This window comes from Stegostoma tigrinum, chromosome 19 (genome assembly GCF_030684315.1).
Source record: "Stegostoma tigrinum isolate sSteTig4 chromosome 19, sSteTig4.hap1, whole genome shotgun sequence".
NCBI classification, from domain to species: Eukaryota; Metazoa; Chordata; class Chondrichthyes; order Orectolobiformes; family Stegostomatidae; genus Stegostoma; species Stegostoma tigrinum.
The window spans coordinates 30944748-30962208 of NC_081372.1; the positions used below are offsets into that span (position 1 = coordinate 30944748).

General features: G+C 38.5%; 1 protein-coding gene across 4 annotated transcripts in view; it reads right to left on the minus strand.

The window, feature by feature from the left end:
• Nucleotides 1-17461, minus strand: part of LOC125461422 (uridine-cytidine kinase-like 1) — a 120783-nt gene that overhangs the window by 3859 nt on the left and 99463 nt on the right. For all 4 annotated transcript variants that reach the window (XM_048550177.2, XM_048550178.2, XM_048550180.1 and 1 more), the window contains exons 9-14: nt 14970-15068; nt 8406-8499; nt 6637-6699; nt 3500-3622; nt 3222-3329; nt 1959-2115 (exon numbers count right to left, since the gene is read on the minus strand). In XM_048550177.2, coding sequence (XP_048406134.1) covers nt 1959-2115; nt 3222-3329; nt 3500-3622; nt 6637-6699; nt 8406-8499; nt 14970-15068 — 644 coding nt within the window. The remainder of the gene's footprint in view (nt 1-1958; nt 2116-3221; nt 3330-3499; nt 3623-6636; nt 6700-8405; nt 8500-14969; nt 15069-17461) is intronic.

Genomic DNA, 17461 nt, shown 5'->3' on the forward strand with positions numbered 1-17461 from the left:
TCATTTTTGTAGAACGCCAAATATTTCCATATGATCAGGAAGGTAGGTAAGGGCAGAGGGTTAGACGTTGTCTACACAGACTTTAGCAAGGCCTTTAAGGTTCCATGTGGTAGGCTGGTTAGTAAGGTTAAATCACATGAGATCCAAGGAGAGCTAACCAATTGGATACAAAATTGGCTTGATGGTAGGAGACAGACAGTGGGTCAAAGGGTTGGTTTTTGGATTGAAGGCCTGTGATCAGCTGTGTTCCGCAGAGATTGGTGCAGGGTCCACTGTTGTTTGTCATTTATAAATACAATTTGGATGAGAACATAGGACGCATTGTTAGTAAGTTTGCAGATGACTCAAAAATTGGTGGTATAGTAGACAGTGAAGAAGGTTATCTAAGATTACAATGGGATCTTGATCAGCTGGGTCAATGGACTAAGGAGTGACAGATGGAGTTTAGTTTGGATAAATGCAAGGTGTTGCATTTTGGTAAGACACAAAGGCAGGACATGCACAGTTAATGATAGGGCACTGGCAATTATTGTTGAACAGAGACACCTAGGAATTAATGTATATTGATCCTTAAAAGTGGCATCACAAGTAGACAGGGTTGTGAAGAAGGCATTTAGTATACTTGCCTTTATTGGTCAATGCATTTAGTATAGAAATTGGGATGTTATTTTGCAGCTGTACAGGATATCGGTGAGGCAACTTCTGGGATATTGTGTTCCGGTCTGGTTGCCCTGCTTTTGAAAGATTATCATTGAACTGGAAAGGGTGCAGAAATGATTTCCAAGAATGTTACTGAGACTGGAGTGTTTGAGTTATACAGGTTTATGAAATCATGAGAGTCATGGATAGGGTGAATAGCTAAGGTCTTTTTCGCAGAATAGTGGAATTTAGAACAAGAGGGCATAATTTTAAGGTGAAAGGGGAAGATATAAAAAAGGCCTGAGGGCAACATTTTGATGCAGAGGGTGGTTGGTATATGGAATGACTGCCAGAGGAAGTGGTAGATGCAGGTGCAGTTATAACAACATTTTAAACAACATTTGGACAAGTACATGAATGGGAAAGGCTTGAGGGATAAAGGGCCAAATGCCGGAAAATGGGAACTAGTTTAGTTTTAGAATCCTGGACAAGTTGCACTGAAGGAGTTGCTTCTGTGCTCTACAACGCTAAGAAGAAAAGTTCTAGTTGTAAAAGTAAATTTGGTTTTAAAGTGTACAATGTTTCAGTTTCTATAAGCCAGATCTGCATGTCCCAATCATCTATTTTGTTCTGTTAAATTTTAAATAAAAGTGAAAAATTCAACACAATATCCTGCCTGTCTGCTACTTGAGATATTTCAAAGTGATTGGTTGTTTCCACTCCTTGATAACAGCAATGTTATGCCTGGAGATCCCTTTGACTTCGTGCCAGATTGGTCAATGACCAACTATTTAAGTGGCTCATCCAGCTTGGGCTCAAATTGATGCAGCTCCAGCCAGGATGAGAGACAGTCTGCTTAACCAACAGGTAAACAGTTAGAAGATAGACTGTCAGTTTGGGAAAGGGGGATGGACCCCACAATCTGCACTAATTTGTACAAGGTTGGAGGCTGGACCTAAGGCAAATGGATGGATGTTCAAAGCCTTACCTTGCTTCCCATTCAGCATAACCCCTACACTAGCAACCTGTAACTAACACTGTTCTGAGAGTCCATAGTTGGTGATATAGCAGCAGTCACAGCCACTGCCAGGATGCTGCTGAGTTCGGAGGCAAGTAGCCCCAGGAGGGCAATCCTTTCTGCTAATTGGAGCAGAAAGCTCTCCAGCAGATAAGCAGCTGCCTGATTTCTGGGGAATCAAGTTGGTTTTCTTAAGTAGGCTGCAGGCTCCTCCCTCAATTGCTCCTATTTTCTGAAAGTAGGAATATTCCAGCCCATGTCTTGGGCCTCGAAATATTGAATATACATGGAATATACTTGCCTATGCCAGGGATAATGTGGAACAAATTGTCGACCTCTTTATCCACAGCAGTGGTGATAATTTTTACTTGTGGAAAGGCATATGCCACAGAGTGCACCCCCATCTCTGCCATCAGCAGACAGATGAGAAAGATCTTATCCTCTTGTACATCATGATCCTATAGAGGAGTAACAAAAATCAAAGTGTAAATCAGTTTAATAAAACCTTGTAGTTTTAAAACTACAACATGCACAATAGGTTAAAATGTACAGTGCTTTTTAAAATTAAATTTGAGTGAATTATACATTTCTTCCAGTTCCATTGAGTAAAAGTCTATTTGCTTTATGCTATGTAGTTTTGTTATGGAAGGGCTTTAGGACCTTGGTGCAACCATGTGATCATCTCACAGAACTGTCCCTCACTGGATATAAAGAGTTGTGGGTGGAGTTAAGGGAATTCGAGAGAAACACCTTGAGAGTGAGGGAGAAGTATGAAATTTAACTGTGGATGTCGTATATATGCAGAGAAGCTTCTGGTGTTGACTGAATAGCATGAACGTGGTAGAGTTTAAGGAATAGTCTTTCAATAATGCAATTGTAAGATTAGATCCTGGCCTATCTCTGAATGCCATGTATTATAGTATTTAATCTTAAAATGTAATAAACGGTGTTATAAAAAAACCCAGGCCTTAAACTAGATCGTGACTTTGCCTTCCCTTCAACTATTGTGGCTTGAGCCCAAACTTGTTGATGTGGGCATAAAATGACACAAAGTTTAAATTTGAAATCTCAAAATCTTATTGCTCCAGCTCTGTCCTATCACACAACTGGAATTCAGAGTAGTGCCATGTGACTTTGCAAACCACATTTGCTCAAAAGTTTAAATCTTCAAACAATGATACAAAGGAGAAAATATTTCAATGTGCGGAGCCTGTTAATTTCCACAAAGGCTCTGTTGGTGTTGGCACTTGACTGAGACAACCATCAACCCAATCACGTTTTTTGCACGGCTATAGGAGTTTAAGAGTTATATTCCAGGAGCCAACTCCCAATGTTTAAATGAGGCTAAAGGAGTTTGTGTAGATTGGCAATAGACTTGTTAGATCCAGATAAAACTAGGTCTTCAGGTCTGCTGTTGTACTCTGTAATCATATGTAGTAATATTTCGCCAGAAACTAACTCACAGATAGCTAGCTATCAGGATACACAAATTAACACATGAATAACAATGATACATGGAAGTTATGTATTTGAAAGAGCGATCTCATACAAAGCTTAATCTTACCAGCAACACCCTGATTGCCATCAAAGCTGCAGCTCCAGTGGATACTGTACAGTCCATTAAAATGACATGGTCCTCACTGATGTCCGTTGGCAGTCTCAGATAATGAAGCTATGAAAAAATGGGAGAAAATAATTTCAAGGGCCTGTAGTAATGATTTACATTCAAAGAAGATACTGAATTTAATAGCATAGATTTATTCAATACTACATGTTTCGGTAAACTAGACTATTTATTGTTCAAGCACAAATGTGCAGTGTTTTTTAAAAAAGTGTTTATACCTCTGGTTCTCCTGTAGCATGGTTAGTCTGGATTAGGATTTTACCAACAGTCACATCTTTACAGACAGCTCGCAAGGCCGGCTCCATCGTCTCCCCTGCCCTCAATATCGATACGCCTGTTATCTTTAAACATAAAAAGAAGTTACAACAATAAAAGACTTATTCATGAAAATAAAAGACTTATTCACTTCCTATTAAGTTTAAAAACAACATTTCCACCATTTTACCAATAGGCTCATGTATTTAACTAGTTCTGCGCACACAAACCGCAACAAAGTGTTTCCACCAAAATTTTATTTTACACAAGGACCCAGGTTTTCACCAAAATACGGAGCATCTCTGCCATTGCAAAAATGCTGGACATCAAAAATCACAGATCACCTGCCCTCGAATGTAGCACCTTTCATCTTCATAGGGAGAGAACTGGGAGTTGCCTGGAATTTGTGCAGCCCCTGAAAACGGTTGGCCATTTCAATGATAAGCTGCCTCCAATGTAATTGAATTTTTGAGCCCCTGGAGTATGAAACCCAGAGTGTAGAAATTAGATCAGATAAGAACAGGGCTGTTCGCATTTCTTTGGGATAGCTGGAGTTGTCTTCTGTAGGCAAAAGGTAGCTCTGGATCTCGTCTGGGATACTTTTAGAGGTGACAAATTACCTTTTGGAAGTTTAAGGCACCCTTTGGAGGAGAGGGAATGTATCCTTTTGTATCCTTTGAAAAATAGGCTTGTTTGTGCGGTAATATATCCATAAGCTCTGTTTGGTAGGCTTGTTCACGTGATGCAAACATCACTAGCTAGGATAATAATTATTGTTCATCCCTAATTACATTGAAAAGGTGGTGTGGTACTGCCTTCTTGAACTCCTGATGTCTTTGGAGTGTAGGTACATCCAGAATGCAATTAGAAAGGGAGTTTCACAGATTTTGATACAGTAAAGAAATGTTTTATATAGTTCCAGGTGAGGATGGTATACGGCTTTGAGGTAGTGGTCATTTATTTGCTGTCCTTGTCCTTCCAGCTGGAAGAGGTCAATGGTTTGAAAGGTGTTTTCAGAGGAGCTTTGGTGAGTTACTGCAGTGAGTCTTGTAGATGCTACACACTGCTGTCACTTTGCATTGTGATGAAAGGAGTGAATGCTGAAGGTTGTGAATGTTGTGCCAACCAAAGAGACTTCTTTGTCGTGGATGGTGTCAAGTTTAAGCATTGTTGAAGCTGCACCCACCTAGTATTCCTTCACATTCCTGGCTCATGCCTTGTAGATTGTGCATAGGCACTGGGGAAACAGAAGGTGAGTTATTTGCCACAGAACATTTAGGTTCTGACCTGTTCTTGTGGCTGTAGGATTTATATGGTTGGTGCAGTTCAGGTTCTGGTCAATGGTAATCCTCAGGATGTTGATAGTGGGGGAATACAGCAATTGTAATGCCATAGACCCTCAACAAAAGATGGTTATATTCTTCCTTGATTGAAATGGCCACTGCCATGCATCAGTTACCATGTATCAGTCTAAGCCTGGATATTATCTAGGTATTGTTGTACATAAACACAGATTTATTCCGTATCTGAGGAATGGCAAATAACATTGAATATTGTGCAATCATTAGCAAACATCTCACTTCTGACATTATGATTGAGGGAAGGATATTGATAAAGCAGTTAAAAATGTTTGGATCTAGGACACTAACTGGAGGAACTCCTGCAGTCATGCTCAGGGCCTACGATGATTGACCTCCAATAACTTCAAAGTTCTTCCTTCCTGTTCGGTCTGACTCCAACCAGCAGACTGTTTCCCCCCCGATTCTCATGAACCCTAGTTTTGTTAGTTCTCCATGATGCTACACTTAATCAAATGTGGCCTGGATGTCAAGGGCAGCCATTGCCACCTCATTTCCAGCATTCAGCCCTTTTCTCCAGCTCTTTGAACCAAGGTTGTAATGTGGTCATGAACTGAGTGACCCTATTGGATCCCAAAGTAAGCATCAGCGAGCAGGTTATTGCTAAGCAAATGCTGCTTGATAGCACCGCAGATGATCCCCGGCACACCTGGAACTGTCCTTTTTTTCATTAATGAAATCATTAACAGATATATAACTTTGTTTTCTGCCTCCTGAACCATTCCTGGTGTGGATAGTAGTGAGTTGTCATGGAGACAGAAGGGCAAAGGGAAGTTTGGGGAGGGTATGAGTTGGCACAGAGGTTATAAAGACCATGGTTGATTGTTGTAATAGAAGAGAGGAGGTGGCATGGGAGATGGGTAGATGAGCATGAGATGGCACAGCTGTGGGACCATGATTTGGTGATCACAGGAATATACATTGGCATGGATGTGGGGCACAGATGGGTGCAGGGTACTGGATGGCATGGCTTGTCATGAATGCTGCATGGCGCATGAGGGGTTGAGAGCAGGAGGGATGTTTAACATTTTTACTATCATTTAAGCTCTGAACGGTGCTGGTGTCACCAGGCAGGCATTCCACGCAGCCCACCTTAGGAACTGTCTGTCTGTTCTATTCTTCCCAGGTTCTCTGGCCTGACTCCCAATCCAGCCTGAAGGTGGATGGGAAATGAGAAGTGTGAGCATTGACACTCAAGGAACTGGGATTTTTCCCACCTCTGACCATTCAATCTGTGGACAAGGGCCAAGATCTCTCACTAATCAATAAACAACTACTTACAAATTCACAAACAGGAGTTGCTGGACAAACCCAGCAGGTCTGGCACCATCTATGGAGAGAAACAGTCAACATTTTGTGTCCAGTGACCCTTCTTCAAAACACTGAACTTGAAACGTTAACTCTGTTTTCTCTCCACAGATGGTGCCAGACCTGCTGAGTTTCTCTGGTAATTTAAGTTTCAGATTTCCAGCAGAGTTCTTGGTTTTTGTTACTTGCAAAATCATATCTGTCTCTTTGAATCAAGGTTATATTATCGAGGTAATTAAAACACATAAAATGTTTATTCTGGATCCACATGAGGTTTCTAACCGGAAAACATATCAATTATTATTAAGATAGGCTAAAAAAATGGTTTAAGATTGGCCCAGTTTCCAGCTGATTGTTACCATGATGCCCATGGAAAATTGGCAGTGTGTGAGAAAAGCCAGTATACACAAAACAGCTAGCAGTATCATACTTACTCTTGTTCCAGCAAACCTTCTTCCTTCATAGTTCTCTCCCTCCAGTGTCTGGACAACACATGTCTGCCATAAAACATAAACAAATGTTATTATCAGGAAGAATGTATACACAGTTGTACCACTACTTTCATATCACTGACACAATTATTAAAAGATAGTGAAATCTATACACATCTCTTGAAATTTTGAACACCCCACTCCACCGCGCCCCCCCCCCAGAAAAAAGATTAACCTCATTATTTAAGCAGATGAACTGTTGGTTGCCCTCTTCAGCTGGGTGCGAAGTAGCCTTTTACTCTTGCTGCCACGTCAGTTCATATTACCAGCTGCTTTTGAAAGGCAAATTACTTTGAGCTGACGAACCCAGGTACTTCTCCAGAGCAATTAGGAATGGGCAATAAAAAATGGCTTATCCAGCAATACACACATCTTATGAAGGAACAAAAATGTCTAATTAAATGCTGTTACTACAAAATGGGGTTCCATGTTTACATAAAATTTTGCCAACAATTACTAAGTTATTACTCAATGAGCTCTCCAAAGACACATTTGTTGATCTTATAGTTAATAAAAAAAACTTCCAAATAAAAGATGACTTACAAAAAAAACTCAAAAGGTTGGGACTAAGTTATGACCTTGCTTCTTTCCTTTTGTACTCAGTGTTCCTTAAAACTGATAAAATAAAAATGTGTTGAAGAATATTCCTACAGTTTCTTTCTAAAATCAAGCTAGTGCCTTTAACATCAATGAAATGCCCCAAAACAATCCACAGGAGCATTATTGAACAACTTGGGATAAGTTTTCATTCATGTGAACAAGCCAAGTGGTAGGTTTTAGAAGTGCCTCCAAAGGAGGATGAAATTTAGCAAGGCCACACAAATCTATTGGATAGGATTCCACAGCTTGAGCCTATGCAACAGAAGGCACAGGCACCAATTCTGAAACAATTATCATTAGAAACACACAAAAGGCTACATTTAGGAGCAGTGCAGGCATCTCAGGCGGTTTCGGGAGCAGAGATGATGACAGAACTAGGGAGTTTTGAGACCATGGAGGGATATGAAAGTAAGGATGAGAATTTTAAAATGTGGCATCAAGAGAACAGGAAGGTCAATGGATACTGAAGAGTTAGGTAAAGGATTAGTTATAGAAAGTGAAAGTATTTAAAGATAACCGAAAATGGAGCAAGAACGCATTGTTTTAACTTGCAACAGTCAGTGGAAAACAAGATCCGAAAGACCTTTTGGCTTTGTTTCAGAGTTTGCAGCCATATCGCTACATTAAATGGGTTAATTTCAAAGTTTCCATCCTCATTTTGAAACTCTCTTATAGCCTCAAATACCACGCTACGTTGTCACCGATTTTCTCATGTTACCATGTACTATTGCCACTCTTCTATCACCAACAGCCTGACTACGAGAATTCCCTTCCAGTTTCCTCCATCCATGTCATTCAAAACCTATTTGCTATTGGTTCCCTGCACATATTGTCATTTCCCCTCGTGTTCTATTGTGTTATTCTTTTAATGTGATGCACTGGGAAACATCACATATCATTGAAATTAATGATGTTACAATTGAGAAGACTTTTTTCTTAACTCTAATGAGACTTAGATTAGTGAGAAGGGATAGCATTAAAGATGAGAGAAGAAAGCAGTACCAAGTGATTCAAATTAGCTCCAGTGAAGAGTTAAAAACAGTCAGTGGAATAAATTATCTAACGCTATGCAGTGATATTCTCAGAAACGTATAGGTTACTTACGTACGTACCCGAAAAGGCAAGAATGAAAGTGTATACTCTATCAGTAGTCTCATCAACCGCTTTGAATAGAATATAAACTCATCTCGACTTGTGTCTTTATTTCTGAAAAGGAAAATACATAACCATTTGTGGTACTACAATTGACAATGCATTACAGGCATAGTCCCTCAAAACTAGAAGCCTTGCTACTGGATTTTTTTAAAAAAATTGGCTTTTGGATTTTGCCAACTTTGGGTTTAGGCACTATGGGTCAGGATAGGGGAGAGAGGTAGGCAAGGGGTTTCAGGCCACTCCAGATGTATAGGATGGGTTGAAGGGCTAAACTTGTAGGTGATATTTGACAGCTGCATGACCTTGAATGAGTCCTGTGAACATTCCTGTATGTACCAAAGCCAGCATAATCGACATGTTTTTCTGTGCCTTACTGTGTTAGTGTATAAGAGAGTGTTTCATAGCAGGTCACTGCACTTCACCTTGGACCAGGATCGCAAATGGTGCCTGGAACAATTTAAGCCTCCAGACCAACCATAGATTGAGGGGTCCCTGATGGGCAGAAGAGACTGATTGTTCTTTTCCTCAAAGTTTCATTTTTAATATTTCCTTGTTAAATGTTTGCTTTCTTTTATCATCTTTAATTATGACTCAATAAATGTTCATATTTAAGCAATTGTTGTTGTTAAGCCTTCCCTTAACTACATTGAACAAAATTCGAAAACAACCATTTGGATACATTCTGTGGGCCAAGACATTTTTGACGATGAGGATGGCATTCAAGAACATGTTTAAGAGAAGGAAAAAGCAACCTGATGCTCCGTAGACCTTCCGTATTCCAGGGTTGAATGCAGCAGACTCTGGGTTTGGGTCTGTAGCTAACATGTTAATATAATTTGGACACCCGCAAGAATAGTGAATGGTTATAACTGGGAAATAAGAGAACTGGAAGCCAGGTCTCTGCACTGTACAAGTGTACTGAACCTTGTAGAAGTGTTAGCTTTTTGTGCTCGTGTGAATGTACCTTTCTTTGTTGGTTGCTAAGTGTTATCTTGTACAATTTGTGTCTTTTTGTTCCCTGGAGCTTGAGGTCTGGAGGCAATTTGAAGTTTTAGTTTGCATTTTGGGAATGTCTGGCAATTTGAAAGTGTGCTGTTTGCCTGTATTAATGTGGGACATGTACGGTTAATGAAATCATCAGTGTTTGTGTAAAGCAAAAATCTGTGAAATGTTGATTCAAAAATTTGGTTTGTAAAGCTTGGTAAAAAAAAAATTATCTTCAGGAATTGGCTCAGTGTTGTGTTTGGACTTGGGCAAATTTTAATTCCAGAAATTAGCATACTTAGAATTTCATTTTCTGGCCAGAGGGAATTTCAAAATATTGTTTTAACACATGAGTGTATCTTTAATTCTGGATGATAAGATTGACTCGTTGTTAACATCCATGTGATAGGGACATTGAAATGTTGAAAATGCAACTCCCTGTGGTGAGGAGTTTAGGAAAGGCAAATTTAACAAAGTGGTGGGCTTTTCCTTCCTTAAAAGTATATTCACTTATTTTCCTCAGAAGAGGAGAGAGATGGATCATGTAATTACATGCAAGAGTTTACACCCCAACCACTTTTTGAATCTGAGGTAGAATAATGCTAATTAACCCATTCCACTTGACATGGAATAGATGGAGGTTGTTTTGTTTTAGAAATTGGAGACACTGAAGGCTGAACACGTTTTGCAGAATTTCAATGCCGCAAAACTGATGGATGAGGCACCCTCGACCCATCAAGCAATGTAGCAAAAACACAATTTTGGTGTTGGGGGAAGTACTGTGGATATATTAAGTGTAATGAGTGTCAGGAATCCTGAAACCACCGAGCCTGATAACACTTAAGCATATCATGACAAAATCTATATTAAAGATGCCCTGGTAATCTAAAACATTTAAATGGAATAGTTACCGAAAATTTAAAGGGATTCTTGGAAATGATAAAGTGCATGCACAGAGTTTCAGTGGTTTCAATGCATACAAAAATGGTTTGTGGCTTCAAGGGAGTAAACAGAATATTGAATTTAGACAAATTTACATAGAGATACATCAAATATCCAGAATGAATTATCAAGTAGCTTTAAAAAAAAAAGTGGGTCATCTTAGAGAAAGAACAAAGTATGTTGTGGCTGAATCAAACCGAAATGTTTGACTTACGTTTTAAAATATTACAAGATTATGTTCCATGGACTACAAACCTCTACAGATCTCTGGAATTAGATATGGTGGTAATAGTGAAGTTGCAAAACTGGATGAGATGAAGTAATTAAGGGTGGAGACTAGTGGCAGAAGAAAACAAAACAGAGTAATAGGTTGAGACAGCAATTGAGGTTAAAATGCATTTTTCTGAAAAGGAAGTTTAGATGAGAGTATCAAACTGATAGCATTCTCTTGATAATGTTTGTGTCCTTGTTTTTCTTTCTAAGAAAGATTGAATTGGTGATTCAAGCCAGTGCCTGAAGCATTGGAACCATACCTGGAGAGATACGTAAAACCTCATAGATAATTTGATAAGATCATGTGGGAGTCAAGAATGCATGATATGGTCTTGGGGCACTGATGTAAATGTGCAAAAATGAATGTTACCTCAGAGGTAACAAACATGGGACCGTAGAAAAATATGCACTGAAGAATGGGTCTCAGACAGGTACACTTACTTGACAAAAAGATTAGTGTGGCTTAGAAGAACACAAAAACATAGTTTAAACGATAAAAACATAGTTTAAAATGATAAAAACCTCACACCAAATCCATAGAGAAACTGACTTTATAACAATGTAAGTAGAATTAGTGAAAGGAATGTAAAAAGAATTACAAGCGAAGTAAAAAGTATGATGGGCTATTCTGTCAAAATGTTACAGAAATGAAAGTATATGGACTCTGGGGGAGTAATAGTGGACTGAGTGAAATGGCCCATTGAATGAAATAAAAACATGCCCCATCTCGAGCGTTTGTATGATGCATGTACTCCAGTGTTTACACCTGTAGGTGAAACTGTAACGTGTCCGGACAGTTGGCGTATATGAAAGAAGGCAGAGCTAAGACCCAGGTGGTGTAGGAGTCTGTGTTAAGGGAACCCCAGGTAAAATATAAGGCAGGAAGCATAAGTTGAAGGTAAAGTCCGATGAAGATTACAGCTGTGTTGTTGGATTCCATGTATATCGTAGCTCAAAGTGGGTACCAGCATTTGGAGGTAGTTACCACTCAATGATACAATCATTCATTGAAGTGACAAGGAGAGAAACATATAGAAGAAATATCCTCAAGACAGATACAGACGAAGGGAGCTGAAGAAATTTTGATTCCATGTATGATGTTATTTTACCATTATTGGGAGAAGTGATCCGTGGATAGGGAACTGGAGGATTAAAAAAACACAAATTAAAGAACCTGAACTTGGAATATACTGAATTCTAGAGCAGATTATGTCAATAGATTAACTGAAGAAAAAGCGTAGACGATATTCTGGTTGCCTCAGTCAGGTGGCATGACTTGCTGGTTCCACCATGGCCTTGGCCGTACATCAGGGTGGGATATATATTTAAGTTTAGTCTCCAAACACCACTACAATCATTTAATTTGAAGTTACACCCTATTATTGTCTGATTCATATTGGTGATAATTATTTTCATTGTAGTTTTAATTTTCTAGTGTGCGTTACATACTCTGATTCTACGTTCTTGCGCGACTGTTGCTGCTTTGCATCTGCTTCTGCAATTGTAACATGCACTGTCAAATATCATTAGGAGTGAATTGTACAGGTTGGGCCGAAGGGCCAGTCTTGTTGATGTCATGCAGCTGTCGAATACCCTTGAATGAGTTCTGTAAGCACTCCTGTATGTGCCAAAGCCGGCACAACCAATTTGTTTTTCTCAGCCTTGCTGTTTGTTACACTGTACAAGAGGGAGTGTTTTGTACAAAGTCGCTGGATTTCACCTTGGTCTGGGATCGCCAACAGTGCCAGGGACAACCGCAGCCTCCAGACTAGCCATTGGTCGAAGGGTGCCCAATGGGATGAAGGATTTGAGGCTTATTGTTTTGTTTCCTCTCACTTTTTTTCCCAATCTTTTTTATTTACTTCATAATTTTTCCTCTCTCTTCTCATCTTTTATTACTACTCAATAAATGCTCGTATTTATGCAAATTGTTGTTGGCGAGCCTTCTCTTAACTACATTTAACCGAATCCGAAAAGAACTGCTTAGATACACGCAGTGATCCCAGACAGCAGGTCACGTGATGTCAAGATTTAATTGGAGCCCAGAAATAAATTGGTGTACACATGGCAAAGCAGCAAAGTCCAGGGCTGAATCGCCCAGATTAGTGAATTAAATTTAAAAAGAAGATACATTGCACATGTAAAATTACATGTTTTTGGACAGCCCTGATTTTAAGACAGCTAATTTCGCATATGTATTCCTTCAATTGTTCCAAAAATAACTTGTCTCTTATTAATAAAATTCAGCATAGAAAAAAAGACAATTTACCATAACATCCAGGCAGTTATCAGTGATTTACAGTGGAAAGAAAATCAAATTTCCCTAATAATTGGCTTAATGAAGCCTCTCTTCTCATGAGGTTCTAGATCCTAATACTGCAGTGTTTTTTGTCTCCACCCACTATAAATTTTCAAAGAAAGCAGATATCACGGGTTGAGATGATGTGTTTTTTTCAACTCTGAACCAACTCCTGCTGTTTTACTAGACTATTCACTTTAGACAATCTCACTAGAGACACAGGAGCTAATCAAATTGTGCATCAGCTGTTCAATAGTAGCATTTTGACACCAAATTCACAAATGTAAATCCCCACATGGTCAGAAACACTTGTAAAAACAGTTAGAGGGCATTGATAATGATTACAGAGGAATAAAATGGAAATTAGGAAGAAACAGGGTAAGTAGGTTTTTATATTCAAAGAGTGACAAAGTAGGCAACTACACACCAGCAGTCTTAATTTCAGCAATGTGTAAAATAATTATCAAGTGTAAAATCAACTATTTTCTTTAGAAAGGTACAAGAAACAACAACGCGAGTGATTTTCAAAAGCGGTTGATTCTGTGTGGCTAACCTCATTAATTTATTTGAGGTAATGATAAATGGCACTTTAAACTTAGATGTTTGAAATTCTGCACAAAAGGACAGGAGTTAAGTTCAAAGGAGTAAGCTCAGAAATTACATAATGAGTTCAACAAAGTTTCTGAAACAGTCGATAAAATTTTAATGCCGAAAGAGGCATTCTACATTCTATCTTGTATTGAACTCAAGAAAAATGATATTTAATTGAAGTAGAGAAAAGAACCTTAAGGTGGATTCCAATACGAGGGATAGGAGTTGTGATGAAAGACTGAAACGCTTGCACCTATCAGTCTGAAAAGTAGGGCAACAGAGACAGTCTTACAGAAATATAAAAGATGGCATGGAAGTGTATGGTAAAGGTAAATTAGAAATGTTAGGTTAAAATTAGAGTATTAAAATAGTATGAAGGACTCTGTTTCAAATTAGTAAAAATTAGTTTCAGCTCCAAAACTATCAGCTAAATACACAGCAGGAAAAATTCCAGCACCACTTCAGAAACAATTACAGTGAGGATCTATGTGGGTCATTGTGGACAGATATAATTATGATCTGACAAATGGCTTTTCATCTGTCTAAGCCCCCTGTCGAGTATCATCAGCAATATGGCACATAGTCCAAATTTTTTCAATGGGTAAAATAAATGTACAACTTTACAAAGATACAGCCAAAACAAAAAAATTCATTCGGAAGTTATCATGACCGTGCCAAATATAATAAAATAATGGAATTGTCCAGGCACACTGAAAAACATTTTGTTTGCAGCTTTTCAGCATCAGTAACTATTGCTTTATTCAATTTTTCAAAGGTTAGCTACAGCACTTTTCAAGTTTTCAGCATCGGTAGCTCACTTCTTATTTCAGGTGAAAACTAAGCCAAGTTGATAGTTAATTTGTATGCTTAGATGACATGCCTTTTTGGCCAACAACAAACGTGCTAGCAATGTAATAACCTGAGGTATAGATTAATCTCCCAAACCAATTCTTTACCCGAATAGTTGACTGTTCTCATTGACCTGGAAAAATACAGAGTAATTGTTTTATTTTTCCACTTCATTTAAATTTCAAAACGGGTTGTAAAATAAGAGTTTATTTTCCATCACATCACCTCTCTTAAAAAGGCGGCAGATATAGAAAAAAAAATCAACATGTTATAGGGAAAGGAAATTAATGAGATTAGTCAGAGTATTTGGAGAACGAGTACAAGCGTGCTAGATGAAAGGACTCATCCTCACAAAGTTTTGTACTGCCACAAGAAGTTGCACTTACAGACCAAATTTAACAGAAAAACATTTCACAAAGTCAGAGAGCAAAATGTAAATTTTTGGATAGAATTAAGGGGTTGATGATGGATTTGGGGAAGAGATGAACTTATTTCAAATGCTCAATATATGAGGGAGAAGTAGAGAGACAAAGGTTTGTGGAGTTTAAGATAAAGCACACAGATGGTAGAATAGATACAATACCTAATTAACGTGTGCATCCCTCGTACCTGCGTAGTGTTCTCCAACACACTCAAGGTCTTTGGCAATGGTTGGGCTTGGTGGGCAGATGCCAAAGTTGCCCTGAAGTAATACAGTATAAAAAGTGATTAAATTTCAAACCTAGACAAATACAAATCCATTCAGATACAATGTTTGCTTTTTAGAATATTCAAATAGTCAGAAAGTAGCAGGAATATTTTGTTAGATCAGTTTGAGGCATTTGCATACCAAAAATGCTTCATCTTTACTTAAAGCAAATTTATTTTGTGCAAATTTGAATGTAGAACATCCAAAGATGTTTGTGGAATAACTAAAAAGCAAACAAACACAGTCTTCTAATCTAACATTGTAAACTTTAGCCGCATCACTGAAAGCAAAGCAGCAACTTCTAAAATCCTGGTTGAGAGTGGGGGGATAATTTGAACTTTTGGTGATAAGTGTAAAAGCAGTGATACTAGATCATCTACCTGTTAAGTGTCTTACTCAATTACAATGTGAAAGTGAATATTAAGCCAGAAGTATAACAGGCAGCCAGTATAATATCACCCATTTTCCATTATCGTCCAAAGTTAAAAATATCCCTATGCCTTTTACACCATTTTGCAACTTCCCTCAAAAAAAATTTAGGCAGCATTGCTCCTCACACGTTTTAAGACATCAAAAAATGATGAATGAAAAGCAACGGGAATTATTATGTACATCTTAGTCATCTTCTAGGAGACTAGAAGCTAATTGTCCCAATTTACTATTGAATTACTAAGTTAGTATGAAATAGTATTTACAACACAAACAATGCCAATTGTAAGATGACCCAGTGATAACAACACAACTGAACATAAGAAACTAAACTTTTGCAAACTGCTCTGTACTAGAAACATAGAAAATAGGAGTAACCCATTTAGTCTTTCAAACTCATCTGCTATTCAATATGGGTGATCATCCAATTTATTACCCTTTTCCAGTTTTCTCTTTTAACCCCAAAGAACTGTAATTAATTCCAACTCCTGCTTGAAAATATTCAGTTTTGATCTCAATCACTTCCTTTGGCAGAGAATTTTGCAGGCTCACTACACTTTGGGTGAAGAAATTTCTTCTTATCTCAGTCCTAAATGGCCCATGATTAACTGTTACTCACAAGACACTTGGGTGAAAGTGTCACTGACAGACAATGGGCTGAAATTAAAATTCCCAACATGGGTCCTGCCCACCACCACCATCCCCCCCCCCCTCCCAGTTTGAGCGCCAGCAGGGAATCTGTTGCTTTGGTAGGGAGACCCAAAAGAAATTAAATGCCTGTCAAATTGTTGCAGAAAAGAAACAAAAGGATTTGAGTTATATTTGTGGAGAGCTATCAGGCACCCAAGTGGTTAATGCAAGCCTGTTATGGGACTTAGGACCCCACTGATGGAATCTCAGCTGCTGAAAGCTCCCAATTAGATTAATCATTAATAGTAAGTCAATTAATAATATTACCAATCAATGCTATCAGGGATGGTGTCAGCTGCTGATAATGGAAGAGGCTCAGAATCAGAGGAAACTATGCCATAGGTAAATAACAGCAGAATGGAGATCATAGTGTCACTGATAGGGGACAAAGATGCAATTGAATATAAGGCAGGGGCTAGCTTTTAGTGGGCAATCCCCTACCTGATGCAGGATTCTTCAATGTGCAAATACCATATTTATCACCCTCAGTGTAAAGATATTTCTCTGCATCTCTGTGGTAAATGGCCAATGCCTTATACTGACACTGGTTTTTAGTTCTAAACTCCTCCAAGGAAAATAGTCTATTAGTATCCAAACTTGCCAACTCAAGTAACTTATGGCCTGGAATTTTCAGCTATAAAGTATGAAACTCGAAAACTGTTTTCATTTCATGATGAAACTTCATGTAATATTTGGTTTCTGCATCCGTGCAGTTAAAAGGGGAAGTGCAGACGTGATGTCTGTCATTCCCTCTTCTTCCATATAATATGCTGCTGAAGATTTTGCAGAGGGAAATCTGCTGAAATCATTGGAACTGACACAATCTTCCACTTTTCCCTCCTCTAGACTTGCCTAGTGAAGCAACGTGATTTTTAACTCGATCTTTTACTGGTCTTTTACCTTCCTCCCCCCGCCAACATTATAATTTTGGTGTCTTGATACTTTCATTATTTTATTTATTTTATAATCATTTTTGGTTTTGAACTGTGAACAGTAGGCTGAGAACTGAAGGCGACCTTTGGATTATAAACAGCAGCTTGTGGTTTTAAAAAAAAGAACAAACTGATATTTGCCCATGAGGTCATGCCCAGAACTCAATTGCAGATGGACTCTTGTTCAAAGAATGCTACAGATGTTTCAGTTCCAGACATGCTCTGTGCTCAAACAGATGGCAGATGTTGAATGTTAATTGGGGCCTCCTAGGGAGACAACCAGTCTAACAAAGAAAAAACAAGGTTTGAACTGATTTTGAACTGTATTTAAGTCAG